This window comes from Rhea americana, unplaced genomic scaffold (genome assembly GCF_003343005.1).
Source record: "Rhea americana isolate MKP2758 unplaced genomic scaffold, rheAme1 scaffold_390, whole genome shotgun sequence".
In the NCBI taxonomy this organism is placed as follows: Eukaryota; Metazoa; Chordata; class Aves; order Rheiformes; family Rheidae; genus Rhea; species Rhea americana.
The window spans coordinates 138,383-153,226 of NW_028186524.1; the positions used below are offsets into that span (position 1 = coordinate 138,383).

A 14,844-nucleotide genomic window follows, 5' to 3' on the forward strand; every position below is an offset into this window, starting at 1 on the left:
GCGAGGGGGGCGATGGCGAAAGCGGCTGGCGGAGGCCGGGGTCCGGGCCGCGGTCCTCGGCCTGCTGTAAAACGCCTCCACGCAGCTCCCACGCRGGAGCGACAGCTGCCAGCAGCGACGTTTCGGCCTTGGTAGCATCAAACGATGGAAACGGCCAAGAGTTTCCTCGAATCATCGGTGATGAGGTGGCTCTCGAAAGCACTTGTCTTTTTCCAGTGGGATCCAGCACTTGGTGCTTTTTTSCTCCTTTGTCAAACATCTGTGCCTTGGCCTTGAGCGAAGCCGTTATAACAGGTTTCCTGGCAACTTCTAATAATTTCACCTGCTTCTGCAAGATAGCGAGTTATAYGAACTCTTACACTTCAGCTTTTCAAATCCTAAAATGCCTCACCACCCTCAGCTTASACCAGATCTCACTTTCACACTACATGTCTCGCTCAATGGACCATTAGGGAGCAGCTGGGTAGTGGCCAGCGAAGCACCAGCGGGTCACGTCGCTTCGGCTCCTTTTTCTAGATGCTGAATTGCATTAGGAGAGCTTGCAGTTTTACATACTTTTAGTTTTCCTYCTGAAGAATTGTGGCAGTCATCACAACTGCAAACAGGAGGAGGAACAGTATTTCGGTGCAGCTTTGAGGCATCTCGGGTGGATGGCTTATGGTTGGTGGGCTGATAAGGGTATGTTCTCCTAAATTACTTGAGTGTAAACAACATTAACTGTGGTGGCACTTGTGTAAGAAGAACCTACATCTCAGCATTTGCAAAGTGTTTAAATAGATGAAAGGTCCTGTTTAATTGAGGATGCTTTCTCTGCGATTAACGTAGCAAGAGAAAATGGGCACCTGCACAGCATACTAGCTTTTGATTGAGCCTGCTCATGTGTCAGAGCTGCCAAAGCAGGAACTCTTTCCCCCACATGCCTGTTCTTGCTCTGCTTACAAGTGCAGAGGAGACACAAAACCTAGTGACCTGATCATTTTTCTTCAGAATCTTTCAGGAAACAAGGACAGCTCAGAAAGGGAAAGGCGCAATGAAAGTATGCATTTTGTGCTTGCAGGTGAACCTGCCCTATGACTATTCCCTTTGCACACAGTAGATACAGCCAACCATCATCTAGAGAGCTTGGGCTATGTGGAATTTATAATGTGACTGTAATAGCAACCTACTTTTGCTTACTCACTTATGTTCRCATTGCCTTTCAAATAATAATGATATCAGTTTACAGATTGGCACAGAAGGATTAAAGGCTACTGATTTATTATCTTTCAGTAAAATACTATTTTTAGTTTCTAATTACTGATTAAGAACATCAGTGTGCAATCTTTCCAGCATCTTTCCCATACCATCACTGCTACATATTCATCTTGCTACAGTACACTAGGTTTGCAATCAGATAAACAGTAGCAATGTGGGCTCTCAAACTAAGCCAGCACCTGTTGACTCATTTTATTAGCTGCACTACATGCTCTTTGCATCTTGGAGTCATTAGTTTGATACATTAAATTCTACATCCTTCTTACACAAGATGTACACTGCTTTCTCCCTTTATCTTCCAGAAATGTTTGGTGTTTTATTTGAAACAACTTGCTCTGACCTGTGACACTTAAGGACTTCTGGAGTTCATTTCTGAATCCTCCAAAGAAAATAAATACCTTCTCTTCAAAGCTCTCTGTGTTTACCTATTTGACCCCACAAAGATTTAGTTTTTATTAGTTAAGCAAAATAACTGACTGAAAATGAATCTTACATAACAAATRCTAGGAAAGACAAAGAACTTTGAGACTACTTTCTTTTCTGACATTTAACTTTTTCCTCCTTGTGTCTATACATTTGCAAATGTAACTTTGCAAGACCTCAGATCAAGGATGTTCTGCTAGGATGCTGCTAGAAGTCGCAAGTCCTTGGAAGCCCACCCTAGGCAGTAACATCCCTATAGAARGAACCACCTTTGCAGGAGTGAGCTGGCTTGCATTTTGAGTATGGAAGGTGGCTTTGTAAAATGTCTGTCTTCTTGTTCTCCACCTACCAAKAGGGCCAAAACACACTGCTTTATCACTGTATTCTGGTAGCTTTCCCATGCTTGAGTTAAAGCTAAGACAGACTGAACTGATTTCTGATTCTTTTAGGCACCAATAATACAATTCTYCAAAAAGTCTTCTTTTTACCTCTAGGGCCTGTTGTCCACAGTATGTAGATGCACTGAACCCAACGGTCTACACACYGCCATTGGAGCTCAGTTGCACCTCTCTATTGACTACCCCATGTAAAGAGAGAACCTAGTTTTGCTTCCAGATCTCCAAGAAACCAAATTTACTTGAAGGTTGCCATCTTGAAAATGGGATCTTTTTCTCATGAAATATATGCTAGAAACAAACACAAAAGCAGAGGGTTTTTTTTTTTTTGGTTTTTAAGCCATACAAAAGAACTTAAAACTCCATCCTAACTGATCAGTTTAGGAAGATTCAAGGAACAAAAAGCTTTGCACCCAAAAGCAGCTTTGCAGCAGTTAAGTTGCTAGGAAGGTACATCAGTAATAATCCTATTTTAAGAACAAAATAGCTGAGAAACAGTTCAGTGACCCAAAGCCACACAGCAAGCCAGAATGTAGAGCTGARAACCCATGATTCCCCCCTTCCACTTCATTCACCAGAGAACGTTGCCCTTTCTAAAGAACAGGTTTGCAAGGAAACAAGTGTTTCCTTGCAAAAATTAGGGAGGAAAAGTTCTGGTTGGGATCCAGCTTAGGTTGCCCTATTTTTATTGAGTAAGAATTGATTTGTCAAGCCTGCTTTCCTGCTCGCAAGTTCTCACCATGTAGCATGTGCGTTATTCAGCCTCCTGTCCTTTGAAGATGCAGAAGAGTTGCCATTGAAGCCAACAATAGCTGAGTCTCTGCATCACTGGCAGGATGTTGCTGTAAAGGTTACAGAATTGACTTCTCAGTGACTAGCCCTAAGGCCAAGTGTACAGGAGAGCCGACCTTGGGAAATTTCTCTCATCCTGTTTGCAGTCACACAGAACTATTTGCCAAATCTCCTAATACAAAAATATTTCACGTCATGGATTGACAAAGTTCCTTTCTTACCCTTCCTTCTGTCCACACCAAATCTGGTAAGTGATTACTCCCCTCTCAATAAAAGAGGGCTCAGAGGATGAAGATCCGGTCACTTTACGTGCCAATGAAAGAAGTCCCAGATTTTTGCTGTTGAAACAGGAAACCTTGTCAGATCCTTTTGGACAGTGCTATTGTTGCATTAGCAAATACAACCTCTGCTCAAGGTGAAAATACCAGAGGACATCTGTCTGCCGCATGGAGTCCAAAAAAGTAGAGATGAAGGATGCAAAAGAAATCACTGCTGTTCATGGCCTACTGCAATACTGCTTCTTTGTATCTTCAGTTGTCCAGTTTCTAGTTTTGTCCTCTTTGCATTTCTGAATGTCACTGAAGGGAATGCAATACTCAATTTCCATTCCTTATTAGAACGTAAGTGTTTTGATTCAGCATCACACTTTTCAACTCAAGATGTTACTAGATTTTTGGTTTTGAGGCAAATATACATCCAACCTCGTATGGTATAACCACCTTCAGATCCCTCCAGCCTCCTCCTCCTCCACTGCCCCCTCCACTGTTTTTTTCCTACAGCTTCTCACAACCCACTTAAGCAAATCCCACAGTTGGTTTGCACAACTTACTCCTCTGCTGCCAGGCACGCTGTTCTCTATCAACAGCCACGGGCAAGCTAGCAGCTGCAGCAGCAGTCACACTCACTACATAGTATGGGCATGGCATGCCCCAGGCCACCAACTGGCTACACCAGTTCTAATCTGCAGTATACCTTTTATTTACTAATGCACGTTTTTGCTAATCCAGAATCTAATTTTGAGGGACCACCTTCTGGGCAGCACAGCACAGTTTAGCAAACCATAACCATATGCGCCACACTGCTTTATCTCAGTTTTTGCATTTTGGACAACACAGAACTTCTAGTTACCATTCTGATAACCAGTTTGTTTTGTAGCTAGGAGACACACCCAAGTGCTTTGTAAATGTTACAAGTCAGGCGTATCTAATCCATTATTCACTAACTGCTGCCGCTTCCCACTTCATCTACTAGGAGGCAGTGTTCATGACAGAAATGTCACAGTGGTCTCATGTGACAGGTGGTGTTGACTTAGCTACGTCAGTTTTTAATGTCACTCTTGTTCCGTGGAAACACATGATGTGTGCAGAACAAGCCTCAGCAATGTGGTAGATCCTGATCACAAGAACAATGAGTTAATCTTGCATTGAGCTGTAGGGCTCTGAAACAGTAGCAGCACACTACAGTAGAGCAAGACATTTGATTACTGTTTTCTAATCCTAACTGCTGTATTTTCACGGTTGAAACAGACTTTTAAAAATGTTACTGGCACTTCTTTCATGCTTGTAACTACTAGTCTTAAGATGTTGATTTTTGAGGTATCATTTCAATTTTATAGCAGAGGTAAAGAGAACAAAAGTGACTTGCCCAGTATCACATGGTGAGCAAAGATTCAGGAACAGAACCTTGGTCTGTCACTCCACGGCTTTCACTCTTTTACAAGGACACCCAGTTGGCAGAACAGCTACCAGTTTTGGAAGGCTGCTCACAGCCTATTAAACCTAATGTACAGTGGCTGTGCTAGATAAAGCCAAGGCAACATATGCCCAAAACAAGCCTAAATATTCACTACCCAGCCATAAGAAAACCATGGTATGCAATGTTCTGCTCCTACCATTCCTGCATCCTTACTGACAGCCTATATATTCTAAAAATCCTTCTAAAGCAGATCTAGCTGCATTTGAGGATACAGCTCAAAAATTAAATATTATATAGAGAGTCTGTCGCCAAGAATGTTTGCCAGAAAAGCTTAGACTGATCCATAGTTTCCGTTGCTGCCAGGCTAAAAAACTGCTGCATTTACTAACTTGACATGACCCAAGTTTCCAAAAGACTTTTTTTGTTGTTGTTACTTACTGTCTGGAAGTAGGTAGTCTGCCAAGAAGCCAACCAAGGCCCAGCCCTAAGCCTGATAAACATCTCTGCATTTGGATTTCCCAAGCTTTTGAGAAAGTTAAGCAATTCTCACTTCACAATGTTTGCAACTTTCAGAAAATCATTTCTATATATAACAGTATTTTGTGAAGAGAAGCCCATCACAGCACTATGCTACTAAACAGAACTGCAGGCTGAAGCAGCAGATCATACAACCACCACTGATACATTAGTCAAAAATAAAAGCTGTCACTCCATCTAGGAAAAGTCACAGTCTTGCCTGATTGTTTACCCTAAATACTACTGGCAGAGATCTTCAAAGTGTTCTTGAATTACTATAACTACTAAATGAACACAAGAAAAGCAAAGATTTCAACTGCTAATTGACAAAGCAGTCATTGTGTGCAGGGAGATTGCTGGCCACTGAGGCAATTAATCCATTTGTTTTGCCAGTTCAGAAGGTAACATTCTTCCACTGGGTCAGAGGCAAATAGAATCTCAGTTGCACTGCTTGAGGTACTATGCTTAACAGTCAAGCTAGATATCATAAAAGTAGTTACAGCATTCAATTTCAGTTCTGTCAGTTTACTCTTCAAAATAACAAACACTCATGAAATGTCAATGGTCAAAAGTTAAATAGGATTTGGTTCTGAAATGATTTCTTAACAGGCTTCTTTGTAAAAGGACTGCTGTTGACTTGGATGGCTGAATGTTTGTTTGGGGACAAGCTATTACTGGTAGTTCCAGGTCTTTCTAATTGAATTCCTAAGTGACAAAATGTTATTGCCAACACATGGCTGATTGCAGGAAAGTTTAAGCTGAGTTTTGCTATGATGCATCAAGTCTTCTGCAAGCTGGAAAAAAAAAAGAGTTTGTTTCAAGTAATAAGGAGAAAAATGTTGTAGACAACGATGTAGCATTAATGTTATGTTATTCTAACAACACTAAAAAAAGTACTAAATTTGACCTTTGTTCTAAAAGAAGAGCTCAGCACTGCAACAATCAGAATTAGAAAATAATGTTGTGACCCATCATTCACTAATGAAACATAGTAAAGATTCAGACATTACAGTTTAAGAAAAATCTCTGGGAGAAGTAGAAACCTCCATAAATTATTAATTACTACAACTACAAATTTCCGTAAGAGTTTAGCATAAGAGGTTGCTCAAACTATATATTGCACAGATGAGTAGCTAGAAGAAGCAAAAGCTGTACCTCGTAGCATAATCGCTTATTCGATAACGCATAAACGACTGCTGTACTAACCTGTGTACACATTCAGTTAAATAATAAAAAAAATACTTTGTATAAAAACCTTAGCATCTACAACAACATGGYTGCTTTTGTAAGAACAAAGAGTAATTCTGAAATATTCAATTCTGTGTTGAAYCAGTCATAGGAACTTCATTGTTGTGACAAACAGCACTTTTCCTCCTCTTTAATTCAAAGCTGCTTTAAAAGGTCTAAAATACTCCATCTAGTGGTTCAAAGCAGCAATAGAAATGCCAAATACTTCGGAATCATCTTTTGCTCTTCACATCTCAGTATGTTAAACACTGTACGTATTTAAGTACCAACACTTGAATAACACTCCCAGAAATTATAGCCCACAAGGTATAATGTTTTGCTTCTAGCTTATCACAAACACTTGAAAACGGCTCTCACAGTCATGATAAATCTTGCTTTACTTAGAGCCCTTGTTTTTCCAGTGGTTAACTGTTTTTTAAAAAGTATTCATTCTGATTGATTTAATCTCACTTTATGGCAGTGATCTCTTAGAAATACAATTTTGACACAACTAGTCTTGACCAGAACAGTTTGTCTCAAAAAGTAATAGCTAAATATTTATTTGTATCTTGAAGACACCAGCTTCCTCGCCCCTGTTTTACAATGAAATAATATTCACACAGGCAGGATCTGTACCATATGGAGAGTGTTCTGTGTACAGCTCCACAGTGCAAGGGTCAGAGCCTATTCTTGATATAAGAGCATTAATATAACAGACAGTGACTCACTGAGAACATTTGTGCATACAAAAAGGGAAGCGAAAACTTCATGTGGCTTCTGCCCTTCCGTAGTAACTAAACCAAAGATAACTGCAATGACAAACATCCACCTGGGAAGAAGGCAAGCCTGAGATTAGTTGTACCTGCCACCATTCTCTGAATCTCAGCCAGGCCAGCAACTCAATGGCAATGTTCTCTTCCCACACCCTACAGCGGTATACACACACCACCTTTGTAATTAAGTATCGTATTTGCAGCATGGCCCTGGTTCAGTACAGGAGAACTGCAAACACAGGAAAAAAATCGAATGACTTCAACTGACTTATTAAAATTTGTACTGGGTAAACTCCTTTTAGAGGAGTCACAGTGTTTGACACAACTCCATCAACAACACAGAGAACAGCACCTATCTAAGGGACTTTGTTTCAGGAGCTCAGTGTAACCTGTCATCTTTATCTCAGTTCTTTTCTCAAGAAATAGGCAACAATATTAACTAAGTAAAAGAAATAACCAAATATCCAAGCACAGCATATCTTCCCTGTGAAATCACTCACTGAATCCAGTGACGGCACAAGAAAGAGATGCAAGGGTAGTCCTTGGATGAACTCTTTTGGGACATGATAGGTGGCAGACTGTCAATAATCAACTTCATTGCAACGTAGCATGTATCATACCAGGCGAACTTTCCAACTGTCACTTCTGGCAGTTGTAGAAAATCATCTTAGTTTGGGGAAAATTCTGATGAACAGGATCATACTGATGAATATAAAACAAACTACAATTAACATTATCCAAAGTAGCCAGTTGACTGATTTCTTTGCATGTTGTTCAAGGCGGTCAGATTCATCCTTAAGCTTCTCAAAGTTCTGGTCTGCCATTCTGAGRGAATGTGATAAAGTCTGGGGAATAAAGAGAACAAATGGTGCATCAGTAGACATACAAGGAGAAGAAAATGCACTAAGGCTGTCCAGCAGTAAGGTCAAGTGCTGCTGACAACCTGAACACTGAGAGTTCTCTTTTCAGTGGAGACAACTGCACTACTTGTGACTGAGTTCTAAAAACAAGGTCCTTGCAAATGGGTTTAGAACTTCATTTTTAAAAAGGTGTAATTTTCAAAGTGAAGTACCAGCAGTTCCACAAATACAGTAACTTTTAGAGAAACTTACCAGCTCCTGAAGTCATACCCCTTTCAACTTCACTCAGATTTGAAAGTTCTGACCACTCATTTTTTGCAAYAGAGGAAAAGTTCAACTGTCCTATAGAAGGTAGACATTTACTGCCTGCAACGTTCCCTACTCTGCTCCCATCTAGAAGCAAATTACGTGCACTGTAATTAATATATCAGCACTTCAGTATCATAGGTCACTAAACTGGAAGTCTATTACTATAACGTGCACTACCTGGTTATCCTGTTTTATCACGTTCTGTGCAGCCAGAGTGTTGTTTTTCAGACTGCGAGCCAAACTTAGCATTTCTTCAGCTAATTTCTCCTGCATATCCTGATGGCGTTGCAACACAGCATCTAGCTCAACTGCAGACTGCTTCTCATCAGATGCAAGGCCTCTGCAAGAACAGAAGGGAAAAAGTGGGAGATTTATACTTCTTGGTGAGCTGTTCTCCCAAAGTTTCCCCAGACTGTACATCTCTTGACAAGGCAAAAAGAACAGTTAAGTCAGCTAAAGTCATTTATAGTTATGTTTCTACAAGCAGGCACTAGATTTCACCCAAATTGAAGTATACCAATGATTAAAAGAGCTTTGAGAAAGCAGTTTCCAAAGCATGAATCATCAGAATGTGAAACTTTGACTTACTTCCGCTTCCTTACATTCAACTCCTCAGAATCTGAGGGAAAGAAAAGAAAGTTTGATACGTATTAGAGCAAATTATAAATTCCCACGCATTCACAAGTTGAAGAAACAAGTCTTCTGTAAGGGATTTCTAGATGTCCAAATATTTATTCCTGCTTGACCCTTTACATCATCAAATGCCTATCTGCTTTCCCTAGGGAAAAAACAATACATAACATGGTAAGTATAGTTGAGAGAGGAAAAAAAAAACATCAAAAAAAAACTCCACATAGATGAATCACATCCCTGAGGGTATGGTTTAAGCTTGTGTGCCCTGGTGTTCTCTTTCAGGACRCATTAGGCTAGCCTAATTCCAGTCACTTTAATAGTAGCTATGGAAACAGTAAATTAATTCCTACAGCTTCCCTGCATGAATAACATGGCTGTCTATTTAAGAGAAATTGATTATCTGATTTGGTCCGAGCAGAAAGAATAGGAGCAATAATGAACTTAAATTGTCCTGGCTAGTTCTATTATTAGAATGTCTGCTTCTGTATGGATTCTAGCAAAATGGGTTCCTGCAAAACCCTGCTGCTGTACTGATAACAGTACTTGTGCTTTCAAGTACTTTAGCGTGTTTTATTTGCTACCTTGGAAATAAGAGTTCCAACACTGTGAACTGCTAACTTAAGATATACTTTGTCTAACTCTGATCTTCCTCTCTTCCTCTCCTTGCAAGATTCAGGTCATCTAAACTGAGAAAAAAACAACAGCTTACACTTACCATTAATAGCTAAGGGATCCTGGGGAGGCAGAAAGAGAAAAGAACAGAAGATTACACAAGGCTATTGAAAAGGCGCATACAGTATGATCAAAGACAGTCTCCCAGTCCCAGAACAGTCCCTGTGCCTGGTACCTAGCCAAACCAAAAAGACTCCCTACCCCGCCTGACACATCCAAGGCACAGCTACCAAAGGCAGCTGAATGACACAAAAGAAAATCTATRAACTAGCAATAAAGAAAGAGCAGCACCAGAACATACTGTACCAAGCAGCTCACTCCTCATCTTCCCTGTGCAACGAGCCTTTGTCTGCAGATGAACTGTTTTGGTGGCTGGAGTTCTCTCTTTGATTGTTGTAGGGGTACGTCCTGGAGCCAAGAACTGATTAGCCAGGGCCTTTTCAGTGGATGATGACTAAAAGCAGGAAAAAGCAAGAAACTCATGAACATCACAATCAGCAGAGTGAGATCACCTAGATGTGTGACCAACAAGGATTCAAGAAGTACTTCCATAGCTGCTTCCTGCAAAACAGTGATGCAAGTCTGGACAACAGCTCTGACTGTATCCAGAATAAGTACAGCACAGATTAGTGGCCTTTCCTTTCATAGCTCTCCAGATGCACATGGGGCCATACAAAAAACAYGTTAAACCAAACAGACAATGCCTGCCACTATACCTCACACCACAAAAGTAAGGATAGAAACAAGACAGAGTCTAATATATTTTTGAAAAGGAGTTCTGAATTTCATACAGTACTTAAAAAAAATACATAAAATTCAATGTATTTATTCATGTTTTTACAAATTGTCTATTAAGACTATAACAAGTGTTATTTTAGGAGAAGATAAAGACATAGAAACAAGGCAATATGATACATGTAAGCAGCGAGTACTTCTTAGCATCTTTTCAAGCTGAAATAATATGCCTTACCAATTTTTCAGCTTCTAAAAGTCCCTTTAGGAAGTCCACTTTGCGAGAGTATTCATTCAGCAGTTCTGGGGCAGGCTTGCTGCAAGAATTGGGGAGAGAGAAAAAAAAAAGTGAAAACCAGAAAGTGTCAGCATTTTTTATCGTTTCTTCTGAAAGTTTCCTAAGCATCTTCTAGGATGAAGGYGCGAGCTAAGCAGGCCCTCGACGCTGGGCCCCGCAAGGGGCCTTGGCGCAGCGCCGCGGGCAGCGGCAGCTTGGGGCGCAGCGCCCGCAAGGAGAAGCGCTCCCGTGACTGCGAGGGGCTGCCCGGCAGCCTCGCTTCTCCCTCGCCGAGGCTCAGGGCCAGAGCGAAGCGCGAGCGCTGCCGCACTGCGGGGAGACCAAGGCGAGCACCGAGGACCCTCGTCGGCCCCGGAGGGTTTCGCTTGGGCAGCGTCTCACCTGGACTGCTTCTTCAGCTCGCGCAGCATGTCCTCCAGGGCCGCCACGTACTGTGCAGCGAGGGAAAAAAAAAAAAAAAAAAAAAAAAAAAAAAACAGACTTGAGGAGCAGCGTTAAGGAGAGACGCGACGCCAGGGCCTCGCAGGCCAGTCAGCGCTTCAGCGACGCGGAGCTTTCCCTGAGGGGCCGAATGGCGCCGCTCGGCCCGGCCCGGCGCCCCCGGCGGGGCTCGCCCCGCAGCGCCGGCCGGGCGACTCACCTTCTCCAGCCGCCACTCGTCGGGGTCCCGCCGCTCGGCCGCCAGCGCCTCGCACCGGCTCAGCAGCCGCATCAGGTTCAGCTCCAGCCGCGTCGCCGCCATGGCCGCCGCTCGCCGCCGGAAGGCGCCTGCAGCGCCGCTTCCGGGGCGGCGGGCGCCATCTTGGGGCGGGGCGCGGGGGCGTGTGGAGAGGCAGCGAGCGGCCTCCCCCGCCCTGCGCCCGGGGCGTTTTACTGAAAAACCGCAAGTGTGAAGGGGGGAACAAAAGAAAAAAAGGAAAAAAAAAAAAAAAGAAAAAAAGGGAGTTTGGAAAAGAGCGAGGCGCTGCTAGGAGCCCCTGCGGCTGGCGCAGGCACAGCGGCGGCCGTGACTAAGGCTCCTGCGGGCACTGATGCTGCACCTTCACCTGTTTGTAATTACAGACTTGAGTGATTTAGGCCAATTTCTGCTCAGGGTTTGGGCACGGCTGGCTGTTTTGAGGCATTTTACGTGTTGCTGTGCCTCAGAGTGGCAAAGATGCACGATTCCTAAGCATTTGGTTCCCTAGAAAAGGCAGACACTGGCAATAGGACACAGATAACCTAACGCATGTATTTTTAAAAAGTGCAATGTATTAATAAACGTTTTTAGCTATTTTGGTCTCGGTTAAGGCTATTACAACAATAACAGTTCTGTAAACCACACAAAGATGTGATAAAAACATTAAAAAAAATTAAGGCAATGCACATTGACCCAAATTCACCACTGGTCCTATTAGAGTCCACTGTAAGGCAAATACAAAAAGGCACCGCAGCAGAATTGGGGCCATTAATATCTTCCTGTACACACAACCCACGTGTTTTACTCAATGTAGATTTACGTTCTACTTTCTTTGTAGGATTTTAATTTAAAGTGAGGAATATTATTTGTTTTAAACAACCTTGTTTAACCCTTACAGTACTGTACGTTTTCAGACTGCCTCCCTAGCAGCCATTTAAAAGAACACAAACAAGTTCACAGCCTTCAAAGGGTTAAAGCCAAAGCTGCAGTCAGCTTCAAAAAGAATCCAGACAGCTTAAATATTTCACTTCTCTGTACAGGGAATGTGAGAGTATGGGTCCGAAAACCTTCGTTTTACTTTTGCTGTTGGTTCATAGTCGTCCAAGAGTTCCTGAGTGTGGGCCATTGCAGATCCTTGTGCAATGTACACAGAGTGGATTTTATCAGTTCGCCTTGCTGGCTGCTCCCTTCGTCTCACAATTATTTGAGACTCTTCATTAGCTGAACTCCCGCCTTGGGATTCTGTACATTTGAAAATCCCAGGMGGAAGTTTTATATTTGCTATTGGCATCACTGGAGTTCGACGGGGCACTTTAATCTTGGCCAGTGTTAAAGATGATCTGCGTCTTGAAGCCAGGGATGCAAGGGAAGAATTTGAGCAGGCTTGCGAAAGAGAAGGCACTCTGCAAGTGTCTTTGGCAGGCATACTGGAGCTCCGAGCATGGCAGCGTAATCCAGAAAAAGCAATTCCTTTAAAGAAAAAAAGGTACTTAGATGCTAAAGGCATGCTTAAGAAAAAGAGACTTGACACAAGCAACTGTGACCAGATAGTTTATGGTCACCTGCCTGTATGCAGTAAGATACATAGAATAAAAAAAAAMCAAAAGTACACACTACCTTAATACTGACCTTCGGTATCCATCCGTCCTGTTCTATCATCTAGCAGGCTCTCTGTGCTTGCCGAGGTCTCGGAGTCTACATTTTCCTCATCAGAGCCTCTCTGATCGAGCTCAGGTAATCGATAGGTTATATCTTCCCTATATCAAAATACAGATTGTAGCACTCCAGGAGACAATGTCTCAGATATAAGCAACTTTAAGCAGCACAGATTTTAGAAGTAAATTTTCCTGCATCTAGTCATTGAGTAATAAGTCTCATGGCATTTTCTTTTGTCCAGTCCTTTACATTTTCCTTTCCACCCGTCATGAAAGTCTATAGAATGTAATTAACTAGATCATTTTGGACAAAAAAAGTATACTGCTTTACCTTGTATTACCTGCATTGTATTACCTGCATTGTATTACCTGCATTGTATTACCTGCAAAGGCAAAGGACATGAGGTAGAGAGTAAAAGGTTTTCAAAGCTGTGACTTACTTTTCTTCTTTTATTGACTGTATGCGATCAATGAGAATCTCCTTTTCCCGGTTATCAGCTTCAGAAACTTCCTCCTCTTCATGCAGTGAGCCTAGTTCTGAGTTATTGCTGACATCTCCTTTAGCCTGTGTGCTTTTATTCTACAAGATAAATTTGTGTGTTGCACGCTACAGTCATAGAAAGCTATACAAGTCTGGATTGTTTGCTAGTGACAAGGTGAAAGAAATGAATAGGCCAAATGAAGGGCTGATGGTGTTGATGAAGAGCTGTTAGTTATCCATACCACTGTTTCAAAAGGTAGACAGAAAAAATTATATTCACCCAATTTCTGGGGGTTTATTTTATTTATTTATTTATTTAAGTGTAGTAACTTGATTTGCTAGCCTCTGTTTAGTTTTAGTAGTTACTTATAAGTAACATTATTATATTTAATACAAGTTAAGTTCAGAATGTCTATAAAATACCAAAGTCAGGACAGAACACGTCAGCAGCACTACATGCAGTTTGGGGAGAAGTTGCACCAATACATGCAATCTGAATTGTTCAAAACAATGTTTTAAACCAAGTTACAAAATGTGTAGCAGTTTTTTTAGTCATGCAGTAGTACTGTAAAAGAAAGAATCATGCACCCTGAACACAGGCAGCGTACATACCAGCATCCCCTCATAAGGGGAAGAAAACCCAAGTTTTACAGGCCAGAGCTAGAGAGAGATGAAGACCAAGTTCACTACAACATGACTTCTGATCAGTTTGTTTTTAAATCAGTACATTAAAAAAAAAAAAAAAAAAAGCAGCATATTCACCCTAATAGAACACAGAATATTTCTGTCCACCATCTATCTCTGAAGCGAAGGAACTCCTTTGCCATGTAATAGGCTCAGCAATCTTAATTCTACTAATGGAGTTGTAAAGGAATAGATTTATACCGCTATAGGAGAGGATACTCCCCCCACCTTCATTTAGCAAACAGAATCCTGTACAGCTGTGCATTTAGCTCTTTACCTACAGCTTTGGGCAAGTGCAAATCCTTTTTCTCATTATCCCATCACTGATCTTTGACTTACTGAATGGGATCGTTAGGGTAACCAAGCAGCACATCCCCTCCCAAGRACTTGGTGGAATGCTTTCTCCTGGATGGTGTGGTTCTGTGGCTTATTTCAACACTYACCGTATTCTGCCGGAGCAATGAGAGTCGTCGAAAAGCAATGCTCTCGGCTGCCTCCAGCTGATTTATTTCATCCATTTTTATCTTGTACTTCCTTATCTGTTCTTTTATCAGCATCTCTACACACCTGGGCAAAAGGCCAAGAGTTTAACAAGCAGCCTTGCACTATATGAGCTCTRTGAATAACCATGGTGGGATGGGATGCCTCATCAGTGCATGGAGATACCAAATTCTGCTCTTTAATGTATCTGACTTGGGGATGTTTGACACACATACGTGGACAGCCCGCAATAAAAGTCTCCCAGTGCATGCTTTACAGGGGTAGC

General features: G+C 41.9%; 2 protein-coding genes across 12 annotated transcripts in view; both read right to left on the reverse strand.

Annotated features, from left to right (window-relative positions):
* Positions 1 to 6,422: 6,422 nt before the first annotated feature.
* Positions 6,423 to 11,375, reverse strand: USE1 (unconventional SNARE in the ER 1). Of its 2 annotated transcripts, XM_085313627.1 has the most exons (8): positions 11,220 to 11,375; positions 10,961 to 11,010; positions 10,520 to 10,598; positions 9,851 to 10,003; positions 9,593 to 9,611; positions 8,833 to 8,863; positions 8,422 to 8,584; positions 6,423 to 7,920 (listed from the first exon to the last, which is right to left on the reverse strand). In XM_085313627.1, the coding sequence occupies exons 1-8, from the start codon at positions 11,319 to 11,321 to the stop codon at positions 7,738 to 7,740; spliced, it is 780 nt and encodes a 259-aa protein (XP_085169753.1). In that variant the 5' UTR covers positions 11,322 to 11,375; the 3' UTR covers positions 6,423 to 7,737. The 2 variants fall into 2 exon arrangements, with proteins under 2 accessions (XP_085169753.1, XP_085169754.1); XM_085313628.1 differs by lacking the exon at positions 9,593 to 9,611 and having other exon boundaries at positions 9,856 to 10,003.
* Positions 11,376 to 11,810: 435 nt separating this feature from the next.
* The window catches only part of MYO9B (myosin IXB), a 45,777-nt gene continuing 42,743 nt past the window's right edge, over positions 11,811 to 14,844 (reverse strand). For 7 of the 10 annotated variants that reach the window (XM_085313619.1, XM_085313625.1, XM_085313621.1 and 4 more), the window contains 5 exons: positions 14,522 to 14,645; positions 14,007 to 14,054; positions 13,354 to 13,493; positions 12,888 to 13,015; positions 11,811 to 12,728 (listed from right to left, as the gene is read on the reverse strand). In XM_085313619.1, coding sequence (XP_085169745.1) covers positions 12,283 to 12,728; positions 12,888 to 13,015; positions 13,354 to 13,493; positions 14,007 to 14,054; positions 14,522 to 14,645 — 886 coding nt within the window. In that variant the 3' untranslated portion in view covers positions 11,811 to 12,282. Of the gene's footprint in view, positions 12,729 to 12,875; positions 13,016 to 13,353; positions 13,494 to 14,006; positions 14,055 to 14,521; positions 14,646 to 14,844 lie in introns of all 10 variants that reach the window. The other 3 variants (XM_085313624.1, XM_085313620.1, XM_085313626.1) reach the window with 2 other exon arrangements.